A 20,446-nucleotide genomic window follows, 5' to 3' on the forward strand; every position below is an offset into this window, starting at 1 on the left:
CCATATCACAGCCATCTTTATTTTGAAGAACCCCCCTTCCACCCCTACTCCTTCTCCTTTCCTAGATGGTGGCCCAGTGGTTAGTACTGTTGCCTCACAGCAAGAACATCACTGGTTCTAGTCCTTACCAAGCCAGCTGACATTTCTATGCGGAGTTTATACATTCTCCCCGTGCTCACGAGGGTTTCCCCCGGGTTCCCCGGTTTCCTCCCACCGTCCAAAAAACATGCAACATAAGTTAATGGACTAATCCAAGTCAGCACAATAGACATGCTCCTAGTTAGTAGTTATAGAGCAATCACTATCTGTTCATTAGCTACTACAGCAGGGGAGTTCTCGAGATCTAACTGAGCTCAAACTCCCCTTTCGCCATGCAAACGGGAGGGAGCCCCGGGCTCGAGGATCTTATGAGCTCAGGGCTCTCTCCCGGGACAGCATGCCAAACAAGCTTTATAACCAATCATCAGCTAAGTGTGAACTCTTGAAATAATCATGTAAAGGATGACAAAAGCAAGCACACGGGTTCGAGCTCATTTCCATTTATTCATATATCATGATGTTGAGTGTGTCAGATGAATGTGAAAGTGCAGATAGGGCAGGTGAACACTGCGTTACATATAATAAGGTGCAGAAGTACCACAGAAGCAGCAGCTGGAAGAGATTGTACACTACTTTAATGGACTCACTGGGCTTTACTGCTATGGATCACAGTTAATCACTACAAACTGATATCTAATGCAGCCCAGTGAAGGACTAGAGCACTGGTTCTCAACTGGTTTTACGTCAGGACGGCCAAACAAGGAGCTATTTATGTTTAGTTGCTAAAAACAGTTCTTCGCATCACACTCAAATGTTTTAATTGTTCTATAAAGTGCTCGAGATCAACAATATGCTATTTTATTAGACACTTCAGATAAGTTTCAAGCAAAGTTCTTTCAAAGGTTTGGAAAAACCATCAGTGCAGTTTATTCAACCATGACATGAATGTTTTCTATTAAGTTCATTTGTAAAAAATGCTTCGAATGATAAGAGAACGTTTAGAAATAACCTTAATATTACAATTTCTTGTGCAAATTCGCAAAGATCGATAGTTGAATCTAAACGTGAAGCGAATCTTTTCAGAGTTCGCATAAACAGAACAAAATAAGGTGCATTTCCATCAAGTTGTTAAAGTGGCTAACTGTAGTATTGGTAACCTAGCAACCAAAAATAAACAATGCAATCATAATGGAGATGGCTGATCAGTCATGTGGGTGTAATCTTCGTTACATCAGAATTTATTTGTCAAATGCATGAGCTCTGGGGTTGGTAATTGGTTCATTGAACACAACTGCTGACCTTAATTAAACTGTTATTTAATAGCAGAATTTGGGTCTTTGGGTGACCGAAAAGGACATGGACAAGATCTCGGATACAAGCAGCAGAAATTTGTTTCCTTCGCAGGGTGGCAGGGCGCACCCTTATGGATAGGGTGAGGAGCTCTGACACCCGGGAGAAGCTCGGAGTAGAGATGCTGCTCCTCCACATCGAGAGAAATCAGCTGAGGTGGCTCGGGCATCTGTTTCGGATGCCTCTTGGACGCCTACCTAGGGAGGGGTTCCAGGCATGTCCCACCAGGAGAAGGCCTCAGGGAAGGCCCAGGACACGCTGGAGGGACTATGTCTCTCGGCTAGCCTGGGAAGTTCCACAGCCTACTGGACTTCCACAACTAATAACTTTGTTCTCAAAAAGCAAACCTAAAACAACTTCTTTGCTAGGAGTAGGAGCTCAATAACCATAATTGGTTCTACTCCGACGTGGCCTTCAGAAGGCAATATATCCCATTATATATATATATATATATATATTATATTTGGAGCAGGACGCTGCTCCAGGATGATGTCATTCGCAATGCTTAATGGGGTTGTAGTTATTTAAAACGAACTAAGAATTAAATGAGATGGCAAAATGTATAAACTTTATTTTATCTTCAGAAACACTTTGACCAAAAGCTTAGAGAAAAAGGTCGTCTGTCGTGGCCCCTCGATTGATTTGGTTAAGAACGCAATTCTAATGTTTTGGCACCGGCTGTGACTCTCAAGAACAGAGACTTTAGCTTTTAGCCACTCATTGTCCTTCTGGAGCCTCCAACACGCAGCAAAGATCATGATCAGCCACCGTGGATTGAATGTTATCTAGTTTGGCTGCCAAACTTTCAAAAGACGTTTTGAACGCTTCTCAGATTGAGGCTCTAAGGTCGTCATTTAACACATGAATATCGGCTAACGTAATGTTGGCACTCGGCGAAACAGAGCCTTACCTGTCTGCCCCTTCCTTTTGACATTTCAAAAGCGAATTAAGTCACAGAACACTAGATAAACAAATACTGCCAGATACCAACAGAAGCACTGATGTTAAAAGACAAAACTGAAAATTTTTTTAGGAGAGGACCGTGTGCACGACTACTCAGGCGCAATTACCGGAACTCCACCTGCAGAAATGCTTTGACGTTCTTCCTTTGTACATGTAACTAGAGGAGGAAAGCTCTGCCTGTTAGTGACACTCTCCACCTCATTATCATAGACAGCCTTAAGTCAGAAGCAGCCGTCCGCCATTAGTGTTTTCATAACGTATCTGCCGAAGATAAAGTCAGCGACTTATAAGAATTATAATTGTCAAATTTTAGGATGCACGAATGAATACAGTAGTCTCCATAGCCTACTTCCTTCTTAGCCACTTCTTTTGACATGTTCAGCATTTCACAGAGATAACGTTTGGGGGCAGTTTCAGTTATACTCTAGGGACATCAGAGACTTATTTTACATCTTGTAAAAAGGGGCATAATAGCTTACTTTTAATGTTACGAAAGCTGGCATAGCTGGTTGGTTTACTTAAAGCTCTTTCACAAAATCTTCCATCATATGAAAATACTAGCATTTCACATTTTACCCTGCTATAGGGATTTTCCTGCTTGCACTCAGTTGAGAACCACTGCTCTAGAGGTCTAGGGATCCAGCTGGTGTCTCAGGCCCACAGGCACATGGTGGGGCACAGGCAGTGGCTCCGGGCCCCGGGCGAGCGGATCACCAGGTCCTTCACGATCTCCACTGTCCCGAACAGAGGGAACAGTTTTTCTCCCAGAGTCTCGTTGTAGGTGTAGATGTGGGAGCGGTTCTCCACGTCGTAGAAGGACAGCTGACTTTGCTCGAAATCCAGGTATACTCCCACCTTCCGGGGGATCAGGGTGGCCGGCAGGGAGGTGAACGGGACGGTGAGGGCCTTCAGCTCGGTGCCACGCTCCAGTCGCAGGGTCAGGTATCCGGTGTTGGTGTTCAAAGATTTGAAGCCCTTCCGTAATGCAGACTCTTTGGCCACACCAATACGCCAGTCCATTTCTCCCACATCCACCTCCCAGTACTGGCGGCCAGAGCAGAAGCCTTCAGTGCCCACTGCACACCACCAGCCGTCAAAGCGCTGGTGATAATTGGGCACGTCACTGCGCTCGAAACCACAGCGCATGCGCCGCTCGTCCTCCGAGATCAGCAGGTCAGGGTTGGCTGTGTCCAGGTCAAGGGTCACTTCCACTGTTAGGGAACGAATGGAGAGATGAGACTACTCCTAGTTATTTATGTGCAGAATTTTGTTAAACATCTGCTAATGGTCTCAGGATCATCTCCGCAGCATAGATTTTTGCAATAAATGCAGTCTTAAGGCTGATTTATACTTCTGCATCAAGTGCATGCGTATGCTCCGGCGCAGCCTAAGCGTGGTCGCATAGCCCTCACTGTGGCCGTCGCTGACGTGCACCTCTCAAAAATTTAACTAGCAACGACACGTAGCGCAAGCTCTGTGATTGGTCGGCTTGGTAGCGCAGACGAGTGTGGGCGGGACTGAGAGCCGTGCGAACCCGTTGGAGTGAGTATTTATAAGTGTCAAGTCCTGTGAAGGAGCTCCAGATGGAAACTTTTGTTTAGTGTTTACCTTATAATTAAAGTTGTTGCACGTCCGCCGGTTCCCACCTCAAAATGAGGGAGTTTGAGCCACTTGTACATTAAGAAAGCACTCAGAAAAAACAAAACACCAGCGAAGAAACTCAATACAGAGGAACATAAAGCTAGCACTGAACATAAAGCTAACACTGCCAGCTAGCGTTTCGGATGTGTTATTGCAGAGCAACAGAAAACAGCACGCAGAAGTATAAACTCATGGCAACGCACAAGGCATAAGCCGTGGGTCACGCCAATCACTCGACGCAGAAGTATAAACCAGGCGTTAGCGAGAGTATAAAAGGCTTCTTACCTCCTGCATCACAGATCCAGTCCCACACTAAATAAAACAAAAGTTTATCGTGAGAATTATTATTCAATCTATCATTCAACCTCAAAACAGTCTGGAAATTCAGATTAAAAGCAAAGCATGAGACTCACCCATGTGAGGAATGTATGGGGCAGCACCTGATGCAAAAAGAGATCCATAAATATAAATTACTAAAAGATTATATATATATTCACCAATCTAAACATTAAAAAAATACAATTCAACTGCAATATTAATATGGACCCTAAGCTCTTTAATCCAGTGATATGCATAAAAATGTGCATATTATAATCAGGTCTGAAATATTTTTTGCAAGGTTTACAAACACAGAGGCTCAGTTTTTAGGAGTTCTATTGCACAAATCTGGATTGGGTTTTTACCCTGGAAAGTTTGCGTTTAGTTTGAGCAAAGTCTTGAGTTTTCGAGCTCATGAAGGTTTTGATTGGGTTTCGTCACCTTGCTAACTTATGCTACATGGCTAACCTGCTCAGAATAGGTTTAACTCTGGGTTAGAGATCGAACACCCAAACTGGACCAATCAGCTGTGAGTAAGAAATAATATATATATATGATAAAGAGTGTCTTTTTTGTGCCAAATGAAAGCCTTTTACACTAAAAGCATTTTTGAGTCAAAGACATCTTTTGTTGCTAATTATTTATTCGTATTATTTGAATTTAAATAATTATTTATATTGCGTTATATTGTTGTGTAATTGGCTGTTTGCTACACTCATGTGTCATGTGATTGGCAGTTTGCTGCACATGTGTTGTTTGTTTGGCGGTTTGCTACACTCTTGTGTCGTATGATTGGCTGTTTGCTACACTCTTGAGTCATGTGATTGGCTGTTTGCTGCCCTCTTGAGTCATGTGATTGGTTGTTTGCTACACTCATGTGTCATGTGATTGGCTATTTGCTGCACATGTGTTGTTTGTTTGGCGGTTTGCTACACTCTTGAGTCGTGTGATTGGCTGTTTGCTACACTCTTGAGTCGTGTGATTGGCTGTTTGCTACACTCTTGAGTCGTGTGATTGGCTGTTTGCTACACTCTTGAATCATGTGATTGGTTGTTTGCTACAGTCATGTGTCATGTGATTGGCTGTTTGCTGCCCTCTTAAGTCATGTGATTGGTTGTTTGCTACACTCATTTGTCATGTGATTGGTTGTTTGCTACACTCATGTGTCATGTGATTGGCTGTTTGCTGCATTCATGTGTCATGTGATTTGTCTCATTTTGAACAGACTTCAGGATGTCTAATTAAATGGCTAAGTGAACGTTAGCCATGGCTGTGGTCGTTTACAGATCCACTTCACCTAGATTGATGATGCTCATGATACTGAATGAATTTCTGACCTATTTTTTGGCTCCTCTGTTTCCACACGAGCCACTTCTGAGGAATGCTCTCCTAAACACACAAAGGTTTTTGTGTTAGTAAAGCAATCTGTTCACCTAATCTCTAAGGCTCCTGTAATATTTGACCCAGGACCACAAAACCAGTTATAAGTGTGTTTTTTTAAATGTGCAGATCACCTGAAAGCTGAATAAACGAGCTTTCCACTGATGTATGGCTTGTTCTGACAATATTTGATTAAAAAATCTTTAGTCTGAGGGTTTAAAAAAGTCTATATACAGAGAAAATCTATTTTATAGAGCTTTATCTCGATTCAACTCTAAGCACTGCATATAAATAATCAAAAATTGGGTTTTGGCATATTTACAGTCAGAAATGTTCACAATATCTTGATGGATCCTGACCTTTACTGTATGTAAACACCTAGTGGTTGAAGTAGGTATTGCAGTCCAAATTCAAAATATTGGAGAGTTTTTTTTTTGTTTTGTTTTTCCACCTGACCCATCCTCCGACAACATGACGCACACGCAGGTTGCCAGATTGACGACACAAAAAGCAGCAAGCATGCTTGTTGATTAAGCCTTACACTGTAAGCTGCTCAGCTAATGTTTACGTTTGTAATATTTGTATTATTAGCTAATTAAAAGCCATATCTGCGTCTCATTTCGGAAGCTGGTACTGATCTCTGGAGGTCACATTTTCGGCCAGACCAGCATACATCGAGGCAGCCATCAAGAGTGAAATGAAATACACTCTGTTTTCCACCAAGGCAACTCGGGGTGCTTAAATATAATTGGGTAAACCGGCAGTGGGCTGGTTATAGAGGCTTAAACAAAGACAGATAATCAGACAGACAGTGCACATTCTCAAAGCAGAATGACTTAAGCGTTGTTTTTCAGATAAACAAAAATGTTCACTTAGCATGAATCTTAAATGCTTTACAAGAGTCAAAAACCTACATACAGCACGTTTAATATTGATCAATCTATTATTTTAACCTATAAAGTGTATTTTCGGCTATTCCCACAAATAAACATGTGCATTATTAGACTGGTTTCGTGCTCCAGGCTCACATATGTTCTTCTTCATACCTTGTCCAGGTCTCTGTTGACGAGTGTCCAGAACAGAAGCTCCATGGCGGTCTGCAGGGTCTCCATCCGGCCTCGCTTCCAGTGAGCCTCCAGATCATCCAGAGCCGCCACCACCTGCTCTCCAGGCCACACGCTTTGCTAAACCCAGTGGAGAAAATACATGATGCTCAGGCACACAACACTACTGATATTAAAGGTATTACAGTGGCAAATGAAGTCAAAACTAACCATTTGTCTTTGTTAGCCCACATTGCTAGTTTTGTGGTGAACAATTCATCTGTGCATGTCATTAAGAAAAAATTGGTTTGCCCTTTATGCAAAACTTTATGCATTTCCTGTTTGTTTTCAGTTAAATTCTCAGATTAGGTCTGTCTGAGGTATTGGGCGTGGCTAACATACTTAACCACGCCCCTCGAACTGTCAGTTCTGACAACAAACAGAAACGGTGAGCAGGAGGAGTCTGTAAGGTTGTAATAATTCTCCCCAAACCCTTTCCTGATCTTTCCGAATGAAATGCCTCATTTACTACATCCAATCAGCTCGCAGTAGAAAAAAACAAGCCACGCCCACTGTTTTTGCATTTAACAATTAGTTTCTCTAGGAACTGCGTGACAATACAAAAAAAATGGTCGCAGATTCCAGTTCATCCAAATTTAAAACACTTCTGCGATCATTAGGACATAACCCTAACCTTAACCCAATTATATAACACAGTAACGGTAATAGCGATATGAAGGGGGTTATTTGCTTACTTATTACTGAAAAAGAAATTCCAAAAGTAATGGCATTTATATCGGCTATCTTCCTCCAAATCTAAAGAGTTATCGGTTACTGTATCAGTCAAAAATTCCATATCGGTGCATTCCTGAACAGAACTGCTGATTTAATGTACAGTATTTAGGTCAAGAATATATATGTACTATAATTCAAATATTAAATATATATAATTATATATTTGGGTAATATATCGGCTATCGTCCTCCATATCTAAAGAGTTATCGGTTACTGTATCGGTCAAACATTCCATATCGGTGCATTCCTGAACAGAACTGTTAATGTACAGCATTTAAATCAAGAATATATATGTAACTATAATTAAAATATTAAATATATACAATTATATATTTGGCTAACATATCGGCAGTTGTCTTCCAAATGTGAGTTATCGGTTATCATATCGGTCAAAAATTCTATAATGGTGCATCATTAAACAGAACTGTTGAAGAAATGTACAGGATGTAAGTCAAGAACATACATGTAAATATAATTAAATTATCAAATATATATTTATAACTATATATCTGGCAAGAATATGGGCTGTTGTTCTCCAAAACGAAAGAGTTATCGGTTACCGTATCAGTCAAAAAGTTCCATATCGATGCATCCCTAAACAGATGTGTTGATTGTATGTACAGTACTTAAGTCAAGAATTTATATGTAACAATAATTAAATTATTAGATATATATAATATATAATACATATTTGGCTAATATATCAGCCATCGTCCTCTAAATCGAAAGAGTTATCATTTATTGTATCGGTCAAAATTCCAAATCGGTGCATTCCTAAATACAACTGTTTATTTAGTGTACAGTATTTAAGTTAAGAATATATATGTAACTATAATTCAAATAGAGTATCATATTTATAATTAGAGTGACATATATATATATATATATATATATATATATATATATATATATATATATATATATATATACACACACACACACACGCACACACACACACGCGCACACACACACACACACACACACACACACACATACATACATACATACATACACATATATATATATATATATATATATATATATATATATATATATATATATATATATATATATATATATATATATATATATATATATAGTCTTAACAGGGTTAAACTGATTTAAGTACCTCAGGCTGGGCTCTCAGATCTTTGCTCCAGGTTATAATGACTCTCTTGGCTCTCTCCAGGTCCTGTTCACCGCTCAGAGCCAGATCCTTCCAGTCACTGCTCTCTGGCCAGCCGTCAGTCTGCATCGGCCTTTTCTAAAACAACAACAATAAGCTGTTCTGTTACTAACACTGGCAGCCTTTTCAGCACCAAAAATAACAGTGTTTTGGTTTCAGCAGGGCTTTTCACACTGTGATTAACCCCGGGTTATCGTCATTCTGACCACCGCCTTTTAATCCTGTGCAAAGACACATTTCATGCCCGCTCCGGAGCAGGGTATTAGCAAAGCATTTGTGGTGTTAAGTGTGTTCAGTATGAAACTAAATTCACACTTCTGGGTTTCTTAGCTGGGTCAAAAATGGACAAACCCAACAATTGGGTTAAGAACGTAATTTAAATTTCATGTAAAAAAAATTGACCCAATGTTGGGTTTGTCCATATTTGATTGAACAATGAGGTAAGCAAAGTAATGTTGCTTTTGCTTTGAAATAAGAATATTTTACTCACTCCTTTGACAGATTAAATTCAGAAACAGCCAATCAGAAACCATGGCATCATGTAAACAACAGTTGGTGAGAGAAAAGTAAATGATTGAAAGCATGTAAACTGAAGTGACCAGGAGATGGTAAGCCGACAGTCTTTGCTCCTTTTTTAATTAATTTGTTCTATTGTCCTTGTTTTCTTGCCTTTGCGCTAAAGATTTACATGGTAACATCTTTTATAACTGACGAGATGGGGAAACCAGTGACAGTGACCCCGCAAATATGCAACTAAGAGCGTTAACCCTGCGTTTAGGAATGTTCTGTGCGAAACGTCTGTAAATGAATACCCAGGAATATTCATATTAGAGATAAAGTACATCTAGAAGGTTGTTATCACAGGATGTACTTTATCCCGCATATAACATTGCTACTTGCTACAAAACAGAAATTACACACAAAACATTGTTCTGAGCAGCAATAGTTGTTAGAATGGAGTATACACTAACCTGCACATTATTCAGACACAAGATGGCGCCAAACAGTCATAAACACAAAGCTGACATGAAAACAGCTGATGGAGTATACACTAACCTGCGCATTATTCAGACACAAGATGGCGCCAAACAGTCATAAACGCAAAGCTGACAGAAACTAAAACAGCTGATGGAGTATACACTAACCTGCGCATTATTCAGACACAAGATGGCGCCAAACAGTCATAAACACAAAGCTGACATGAAAACAGCTGATGGAGTATACACTAACCTGCGCATTATTCAGACACAAGATGGCGCCAAACAGTCATAAACGCAAAGCTGACAGAAACTAAAACAGCTGATGGAGTATACACTAACCTGCGCATTATTCAGACACTAGATGGCGCCAAAAACAACAATGCTGACAAAAATGAAAACAGCTGATGGAGTATACACTAACCTGCGCATTATTCAGACACAAAATGGCGCCAAAAACAACAAAGCTGACAGAAACGAAACTAGTTTAATAAAGCGTATACTAAGTTACGTATTATTTATTCACAAGATGACGCCAAACAGTCATAAACACAAAGCTGACAGAAACTAAAACAGCTGATGGAGTATACACTAACCTGCGCATTATTCAGACACAAGATGGCGCCAAAAACAACAAAGCTGACAGAAACGAAAACAGCTGATGGAGTATACACTAACCTGCGCATTATTCAGACACAAGATGGCGCCAAAAACAACAAAGCTGACAGAAACAAAACTAGCTTAATAAAGCGTATACTAAGTTACGTATTATTTATTCACAAGATGGCACCAAACAGTCAAAAACAGAACATAAATTCACAACATAAATGTGGATGTAAGTAAATGGATTTGAATGTTGTAAGTTCCCGGATGAGTCTGTGTTATTTAGCGGTTGTTATCTGGGAATAACATACCTTGGAATATCACGACTGACCAATCAGAATTGAGTATTCTAGATAGCCATGTAGTAACCCCAGATATAATATGACCAGTGTGAAACAAGATTACAGAAAACCCAGGATTCTTTTTATCCGGGTTAAGGATGACCCAGGGTTAACCAAAGCCCCAGAGAGTGCAGTAGAATTAAAGTGTTTCATTACCTTGCTCTCCAGCAGGGCCGCCCACTCCAGAATGAAGGCCCTGCAGGTGAGTGTGGGCCACACGTCCTCACTGTTGGAGATGTGCTCCAACACCTCAGACCTCTGAATAAAAAACACACACTCGTCACAGTAAGGACATGTCCACACACACAAGGTTTTTTGTTTTATTTAAATCTTCATGAAATTACATTTAAGTCAAGCTTTAAGTTTGGAGCCTAATCATAAATATAATAAATATGATTTGAAAACCTTTTGTTTGTTAATTGAATATGCCATCAAATTTCTCCTGTTTTCACATTTCAATTCCAATCCAGCGTGAACAGCTCAGTTCAAATGTGAAATTCTCTTGCATGGAACACAGTTCAGTTCCTATGCATGAGATTATTCAGCCATAGCTGTTGTTTTAGGCATACTGCATCTGTACGTGTACCTGACAGACTCGTTCCAGGTCCTTGGCGAGATTCACAATAAACAGCTGACTCTCGTCCAGCGGCTCTCTCTTCTCATTCTTCGACTTCTTACGAAACTCCTGCACACACAGATTCATTGAATATGTTATAAATTTGATTAAAAGACCCCTCCCCAACTCTAAAAAACTAACAAAACGTTCTGTTGCACTTTCAGATGACAAATCCACTAGAGGGTGCTGTCTTCATTTATGTGAGTCTGAAATACGTTACTTATGGTACATTTTGTACGTTTCAGTTGACAAATCCACTAGAGGGTGCTGTCTACATTTATGTGAGTCTGAAATACGTTACTTATGGTACATTTTGTACGTTTCAGTTGACAAATCCACTAGAGGGTGCTGTCTACATTTGTGTGAGTCTGAAATACGTTACTTATGGTACATTTTGTACGTTTCAGTTGACAAATCCACTAGAGGGTGCTGTCTACATTTGTGTGAGTCTGAAATACGTTACTTATGGTACATTTTGTACGTTTCAGTTGACAAATCCACTAGAGGGTGCTGTCTACATTTGTGTGAGTCTGAAATACGTTACTTATGGTACATTTTGTACGTTTCAGTTGACAAATCCACTAGAGGGTGCTGTCTACATTTGTGTGAGTCTGAAATACGTTACTTATGGTACATTTTGTACGTTTCAGTTGACAAATCCACTAGAGGGTGCTGTCTACATTTGTGTGAGTCTGAAATACGTTACTTATGGTACATTTTGTACGTTTCAGTTGACAAATCCACTAGAGGGCGCTGTCTACATTTTTGTAAATCTGAAATACGCTACTTATGGTACATTTATTGTACGTTTCAGTTGACAAATCCACTAGAGGGTGCCGACTACATTTATGTGAGTCTGAAATACGTTACTTATGGTACATTTATTGTACGTTTCAGTTGACAAATCCACTAGAGGGTGCTGTCTACATTTGTGTGAGTCTGAAATACGTTACTTATGGTACATTTTATTGTACGTTTCAGTTGACAAATCCACTTGAGGGCGCTGTTTACATTTGTGCAAATCTGAAATGTTACTTAGGGTGTGTTTTGTTGTACGTTTCAGATGACTAAACCACTAGAGGGTGCTGTTTTTACATTTGTGCAATTCTGAAATACGCTACTAATGGTACATTTTGTTGTACGTTTCAGATGACTAATCCACTAGAGGGCACTGTTTACATTTGTGCAAATCTTAAATACGTTACTTATGGTATGTATTGTTGTACATTTCAGATGACTAAACCACTAGAGGGTGCTGTTTTTACATTTGTGCAATTCTGAAATACGCTACTAATGGTACATTTTGTTGTACGTTTCAGATGACTAATCCACTAGAGGGCGCTGTTTACATTAGTGCGAATCTGAAATATGCTACTTATGGTACATTTTGTTGTACGTTTCAGATGACTAATCCACTAGAGGGCACTGTTTACATTTGTGCAAATCTTAAATACATTACTTATGGTATGTTTTGTTGCACGTTTCAAAAGACAAATCCACTTGATGGCGCTGTTTACATTTGTGCAAATCTGAAATACGTTACTTATGGTGTGTTTTGTTGTACGTTTCAGATGACAAAACCACTAGAGGGCACTGTTTACATTAGTGCGAATCTGAAATACGTTACTTATGGTGTGTTTTGTTGTACGTTTCAGATGACAAAACCACTAGAGGGCACTGTTTACATTAGTGCGAATCTGAAATACGTTACTTAGGGTGCATTTTGTTGCACATTTCAGTTGACAAATCCACTAGAGGGAGCTGTTTCCATTTGTGCAAATCTTAAATACGTCACTTAGGGTGCTTGTTGTAGCACGTTTCAGATGCCAAATCCACTAGAAGGCGCTGTCTACATTTGTGCGAATGTGAAATATGTTACTTAGGGTGTGTTTTGTTGTCCGTCTAAGATGTGAAATCCACTAGAAGGCGCTGTTTACATTTGTGCGAATCTGAAATACTTTACTTAGGCTGCGTTTGTCACACAAGTCAGCTAGCTAACCACTCAGATAAAACCTATGATGTTTTTAAAAGCAGACGCAAGAGAAAAGTGCACTGCAAACACATAGTTTTACCTTGATTTTACATTCCTTTGATTTCTCTTGCAGAAGCGCACGTCATCAGACTCAAACCCAAGCACTCTTCATCACAAGCACAACACCCTACAAGTGAGCTATATGGACCACACCAGAAAAGTTGTCCGTATGGAGATAGATAAGTGACGAAAACTTAATCGATTACAAATCACAGACAGCGTTAAGTTGTTTTGTGGTGTTTATTTGGTGTTGTGCAAAGATCTGCATGAAAATAATCCTTTATTCCTCGATAATATGTCTCTATAAATATCATTAGTGTGAAAAGGAACACAAGTTGTTGGCGTCATACTGCCCCCTAGTGTTCATTTCACCTAGAAACTGCAGTCAAACATATGTTTTAGTACTTTTTTTTGCAGTTTAACAAAAATGTAGGCTGAAGCACATATTTACAATGAGCCTATGCTGGAGCCTATGTCCTAACAAAACACAATCAGAGGCATCTTTTCCATGTTTAAAGGAGTTTTAGTCCTAACCATATGTGCAACATTTGTATTTAAGACACAGTTTCTATTTCTGCGATGTCGCGGCTGAACAACAGCATAAACTACAATGACAATAATCACCTCAAGGGGTGATTATGTGCTTTATTAAGTGTTAAACGTTCCCAGTGTGAGTTCAAATACAATTTTACATGACATTTATAGTTATATTTATATAATCAAGGCACCAGCAGATCTTGAAAATTAAATAACAAGCTAACATGCAGTTTAAACATGAATGCCAGAACGCAAACTAACAACATCAGTGACTCAGAATGTGCTTTAATAATGGTAATATTGATTAATCAGATAATAAATCTGTGCATTTTATTGGGAGTGCAGTGCACTAGTTTGCACTTTTGAATGACTCTTGTTTTAGTCAAATATGTGGTTTCATGTGACCATTTTCATAGACATTTTCAGCTCGGATAAAGGCGAATACGGACAAATAAACAAGCCCAAAGCTTCATTAAAAAGCCGTTCATGTGTGCTCCACTTCCACTGTCTTTGTCTCCAGCTAATGAGCAGAAAAACACTCACAAGAGAGCTGTGTGCACAAAAAAGCAGGAACTTTAGAAACTTTATTATGCATATTGATATCAAATGTTCACATTAGGGCTGCCATTTTGCTTTTCTGTGATATATATTGTGATATGAATACCAGATGACTTGAACAGCTCTACTTGTAAAGCTTTCGCCATTTGAGATCGATCGAAGGTGATTTTGTAAGGAAGTAAATCATACATAACATATAATAAACAAATATTAGCATTGCTAATTACAGTAGAGCAAAGATACAAATGAAATAATCAGTGCTTTGCGGTTTTCATTTTATTCTCAACACTGCGTATTCTTCATTGTTTAAACAATTAAATAAAATTAATCTTTATTAAAGTTTTAAACGTAATAATGTCTTGCTTTAAAGGGGACCTATTATGCAAAAAATGGCTTTGATGAGGGGTTTAAACACAGCTGTGTGGGAACAGTGTGCGAATATAACCAGCTTTTAATGTTTAAAAAATGTATTAATTTTATTTTTTTTAATCCCACATGATGAAAACAGCCTGCAGAAACACTTTGATTGAAATTCTCCATTTTGTACGTGTCATCAGAGGGGGAAAGCTCCGCCCATTAGCGACAATCTCTCCCTCATTAGCATAGGATGTTAGTCTTGTTTTTAAACCTGCCACTATGCTGACACACAGGCATTTATAGCTCCGCCCTCTTCTGAAAAGAGCACAATCTCATTTGCATGTATAGCCCCGCCCTCTTCTGAAAAGAGCACAATCTCATTTGCATTTAAAGCGACAGTCACCAAAACACCACAATTAGGATCAAAGCCTGAAAGGGTCAGTTTCAAAGAGTTATAAAACATTATTTATATGGTATTTTGGGCAGAAACTTCGCACACACACACTCTTGAGACATCAGAGACTTATTTTACATCTTTAAAAATAAAAAGAGAGTAATAAGTCCCGTTTAAACCCTCTTGAATTACTCATTTGTGACTATTGTAGATGCACTGCACATAATTGATGCTGAAACATTATATTGTGCAGCCCTAGCTCGCATTTCACTGTTTTATAAGCATTCTAGATGTTTCTATATTCTAAGGTGCACCTTAAACTTCTCCGTGACCTTCTTGGTGGGTTCGACCAGAAACTGGAGACACTGCATCATGGTGGCTGGAGGTCTCAGAAATCCTTCAAGAGAGGAAAACGCAACATTAACACATTGATTTGTGCCAAAACATGTCCCACAGCAAAACATGTGCACACCAGAGCTTAACACAGGGATGGGCAAACTCGATCCTGGAGGGCCGGTGTCCCTGCATAGTTTTGCACCAACCCTAATCAAACACACCTGCTTGTAGCTTTCTCGTGATCTTGAAGACACTAATTAGGGTGTTCAGGTGTGTTTGATTAGTGTTGGAGCAAAACTCTGCAGGGACACCGGCCCTCCAGGATCGAGTTTGCCCATGCCTGGCTTAACATGACAGGTTTGTTTTTACATCAAGGTGCCCCCGCAGGGATTTGAAGAGATTTCTTTTATCTGTGGCATCTATTTTTTGTTTTTAAAAGCAACAGATTTTTTAGAGGCACCATTTCTTAAATAAACATGCAGCAAAAGCCTAATAAAATGGCATATTTTCATATATTACCAGCAATCTTATTTAAAATGTAATTTACCAAACATAAAACTGGAACACGCTGAGTGGCTGGTGACTTTGAATAATCACTGTGGCTGGTGTGCGACAGTGTTGCCAGACAGTGTGCAGTTGTGCAGTTGCCACCCAATCCGTCAGCTTGCTGTGAGTGAAAGATGAGAGGAGGAGCTAAAAAAATCAAGCCCCGCCCCTGACTCAATATTCTGTTTCAGTTGGAAATACGTCATCATACTGAAATAAAAGTCTGAAGCAAATTTTTATTGCAGCTACTTTAAAGTCTGCTTGAATCGTGTGAATTTGCGCATCATTTCCTCGTATCAAATGGTAAGATATAGATACAGTTACAGTAGGATATAGTTACTCTGTGCACACACACGGTCTACTAGGCTACATAAGAGCCTGTCAGTCAAACGCAGAATCGCCAGGTCTGAAAACGCTTCTGAAATGACCGATGCTTTAAATCTTTGTAGTCCAGTGACCTGGTGTTTCGAAACACTTTAGTCACGTGACCTGGGTGTTTCGAAACACTTTAGTCAGGTGACCTGGATGTTTCGAAACACTTTAGTCAGGTGACCTGGTGTTTCGAAACACTTTAGTCATGTGACCTGGGTTTTTCGAAACACTTTAGTCACATGACCTGGGTGTTTCGAAACAATTTAGTCACGTGACCTGGGTGTTTCGAAACACTTTAGTCAGGTGACCTGGTGTTTTGAAACACTTTAGTCAGGTGACCTGGGTGTTTCGAAACACTTTAGTCAGGTGACCTGGGTGTTTCGAAACACTTTAGTCGCGTAACCTGGGTGTTTCGAAACACTTTAGTCAGGTGACCTGGGTGTTTCGAAACACTTTAGTCGCGTAACCTGGGTGTTTCGAAACACTTTTGTCACGTGACCTGGGTGTTTCGAAACACTTTAGTCAGGTGACCTGGGTGTTTCGAAACACTTTAGTCAGGTGACCTGGGTGTTTCGAAACACTTTAGTCAGGTGACCTGGGTGTTTCGAAACACTTTAGTCAGGTGACCTGGGTGTTTCGAAACACTTTAGTCACGTGACCTGGGTGTTTCGAAACACTTTAGTCAGGTGACCTGGGTGTTTCGAAACACTTTATTCAGGTGACCTGGGTGTTTTGAAACACTTTAGTCAGGTGACCTGGGTGTTTTGAAACACTTTAGTCAGGTGACCTAGTGTTTCGAAACACTTTAGTCGCGTAATCTGGGTGTTTCGAAACACTTTAGTTAGGTGACCTGGGTGTTTCGAAACACTTTAGTCAGGTGACCTGGGTGTTTCGAAACACTTTAGTCAGGTGACCTAGTGTTTCGAAACACTTTAGTCGCGTAATCTGGGTGTTTCGAAACACTTTAGTCAGGTGACCTGGGTGTTTCGAAACACTTTAGTCAGGTGACCTGGGTGTTTCAAAACACTTTAGTCATGTGACCTGGGTGTTTCGAAACACTTTAGTCAGGTGACCTGGGTGTTTCAAAACACTTTAGTCATGTGACCTGGGTGTTTTGAAACACTTTAGTCAGGTGACCTGGGTGTTTCGAAACACTTTATTCAGGTGACCTGGGTGTTTTGAAACACTTTAGTCAGGTGACCTGGGTGTTTTGAAACGCTTTAGTCACGTGACCTGGGTGTTTTGAAACACTTTAGTCACGTGACCTGGGTGTTTTGAAACACTTTAGTCACGTGACCTGGGTGTTTTGAAACACTTTAGTCACGTGACCTGGGTGTTTTGGATTGTGCTTCGGTGCAGTGTTTCGAAACACTTGCGCTTCGGGATCTCAACACTGTGTCGAAACGTCAGTTTCACGTCAGCTATCCCTAACGCTAGTTTTATATTCGCACATTTATTCATTTAAAGGTCTCTATATTGTTTACCATGCTAATTAAATATTGTTATCCACAGCCATATCATCCTGCAGCCCAAGACCAGTTACTCACTGAAGCTAAGCAAGGCTGAGCCTGGTCAGTACCTGGATGGGAGACCACATGTGAAAACTAGGTTGCTGTTGGAAGTGGTGTTAGAGAGGCCAGCAGGGGGTGCTCAACCTGCAGTCTGTGTGAGTCCTAATGCCCCAGCATAGTGAAGGTGACACTATACTGTCAGTGAGTGCCGTCTTTCAGATGAGATGTTAAACTGAGATCCTGACTCTCTGTGGTCATTAAATATCCCATGGTACTTCTCATAAAGAGTAGGAGTGTAACTCCAGTGTCCTGGCCAAATTCCCTCCATTGGGCCTTACCCATCATGGCTTCCCAATCATTCCCATCCACCGAATTGGCTTTATTGCACTGTCTCTCCACTCCACCAATAGCTGGTGTGTAGTGAGCACACTGGCGCTGTTGTCCTGTGGCTGCATCATTCAAGTGGATGCTGCACACTGGTGGTGGTGTAGAGAGACCCTCACTCATGATTGTGAAGCGCTTTGGTTGTATGACCATACACGATAAATGCGCTATATAAACACACATTACATTACATTTGCATATTGGGTCTGAAATCGCCTGTAAGTAAGACTTCAAAGACTTCGCCTGTAAGTAACAACATTAGCACTATTTAACTGACTGAACAATGTTGTACTTTGATAATCATTGGCTGCTAATATGACTTCCCCATTTAGAATTTGCAAATAATACTTTTCTAATATTATATTATTAAGGGGAAAGTCCGAATGTGTGAAAACCAACTTTACCTCAATCTAAAACATTCACAAAGAGGAATTATAGGCTATATATACCACAACGAAAGACTCCTCATACTATAGGTCACATATAAAAACGAAATCAATAATTTAATCAATTTTATTAATCACTTATTTCAGACTATAGCCTACTAGACTAAACCAGTTAGCTATAATGTTGTACTATTACTGAGATAATATTAATAAATATTAGAAAATTTACAAAAATTGTTAATAAATTATAAGTAAATCAAATACATGTACGCTGGAGTTTGGTAAGTTTGTAAAGGCACGTTAATCCGCCTGCATTTAAATGTTATTAATGTCTGTGAGGCTGAATAAACAGAGACACATGACTTTGCTGCACTGCACAGGATCTGCCATGTATATTGATGAGCTGATGCCCTTGAATGACATTCTCGACTCGATATTTGACATGTTTTTCACACTGCGAAGGAATGTAAACAACGCCATGCTGCTTTTTCATGACGTATGCAAGAAACGACCCGCCGCCGCACAAGATTAGCAGAAAACAGATTAAACCGTAAATAAATGATCGTGTCGAGCTGTAAATGTCTCTCTGCGTTGATTGCTGTACCTGTAACAGTTGTGCTGCTGATATGATGTTGTCTTCTCTGGAGAGAGACGTCTGGTTGGTCAGTGCAGAATGAAATGCTGCGGCGAATACTTGACCTTGTTTACATACAATGACTTCGCAGAGCCCGAACGAACACAGCCGAACGTCACTCGGGCTTTTCCGGAAAACAGGCGGAAAGACTGCGGCTCCATGTTTATTGTGGCACTTACAGCGCGAGTTTTCTTGAATATCAATCAATATAGCTGATAAAATGCTTTTATTGATGAATCGCAACTCTGGATTATCAGAAATTGACAAAATAAGAAAAATCCTTACGTTATCCTTATGTTATTATGATTCACTGACTTTAATTAAGAGCAAGACATCTGAAAATTACTTAATGTACATAATTATTATTATTATTTATTATTATTATTATAATTATTATTATAAACTCCTTTAATTTTTGCTGTTATTTCCCTTGTATACTGTTTATGTAGTATAACCCTGTATTCCCTTGCATAAATAAGAAGTTTTATTGAATATATTGTTTTATATTATTATATATTCGTAGATGTTTTGTTATTATCTTATTTGTTAATAATAAAGGTGAACAAAAATGTGAATTTGAGAATGTAACCAAAGTTCGTAAAATAAATATTACTTTGAACCTTGAAATTAAAAATAAAATAATAATAATAATACTCGAAATCATAATAAATGAATTTTATTTCCAAATAGTAAAGGAATGTGCCTAATTATTTGATTAATTTAAATATAATATCAAATAAAGTTGCTCTTTTTTGGTTAAAAGTAAATACATATGTTGTTTTCATACATTTGGATTGTTTTCGAGCACATTTTTATTTTTCCTTCATAAAAAACACAAAGGTGTCATGTTTTCAGACATGTTTTATTCATTTTAAAAGACAATATCAATCCTTTAACTTAAGAAGAGCAGGGAAGTCAATATTTGGTAGAGTATTGAAATTATTTAGCATTACATTTCTTCATTTGTAGGGATGAAAATGCTAATTCTCAAGTTTCTCTTTATATTTTCCATATCAGAGAGTCTCTGTATCAGGTTTTGTGTGTATATGCGCATGTATGATATGAAATGTTGAAGAATTTGTCATTTTATTTAATTAATAAAAATGTCTAAATACATAAGACATTTAAACATTCAACACTTTAACTT

The 20,446-nt window shown here is 39.2% G+C and overlaps 1 protein-coding gene across 1 annotated transcript; it reads right to left on the reverse strand.

Annotated features, from left to right (window-relative positions):
- Nucleotides 1-523: 523 nt before the first annotated feature.
- si:ch211-120g10.1 (E3 ubiquitin-protein ligase TRIM21) lies at nt 524-19,394 on the reverse strand. The gene is made up of 10 exons (XM_056454361.1): nt 19,270-19,394; nt 15,445-15,527; nt 11,223-11,321; nt 10,793-10,894; nt 8,659-8,793; nt 6,738-6,875; nt 5,649-5,700; nt 4,407-4,433; nt 4,279-4,305; nt 524-3,563 (listed from the first exon to the last, which is right to left on the reverse strand). Exons 2-10 carry the CDS (start codon nt 15,502-15,504, stop codon nt 3,004-3,006), a joined length of 1,200 nt encoding a protein of 399 aa, XP_056310336.1. The 5' UTR covers nt 15,505-15,527; nt 19,270-19,394; the 3' UTR covers nt 524-3,003.
- Between the last annotated feature and the right edge of the window lie 1,052 nt (nt 19,395-20,446).

This window comes from Danio aesculapii, chromosome 3, assembly GCF_903798145.1.
Source record: "Danio aesculapii chromosome 3, fDanAes4.1, whole genome shotgun sequence".
NCBI classification, from domain to species: domain Eukaryota; kingdom Metazoa; phylum Chordata; class Actinopteri; order Cypriniformes; family Danionidae; genus Danio; species Danio aesculapii.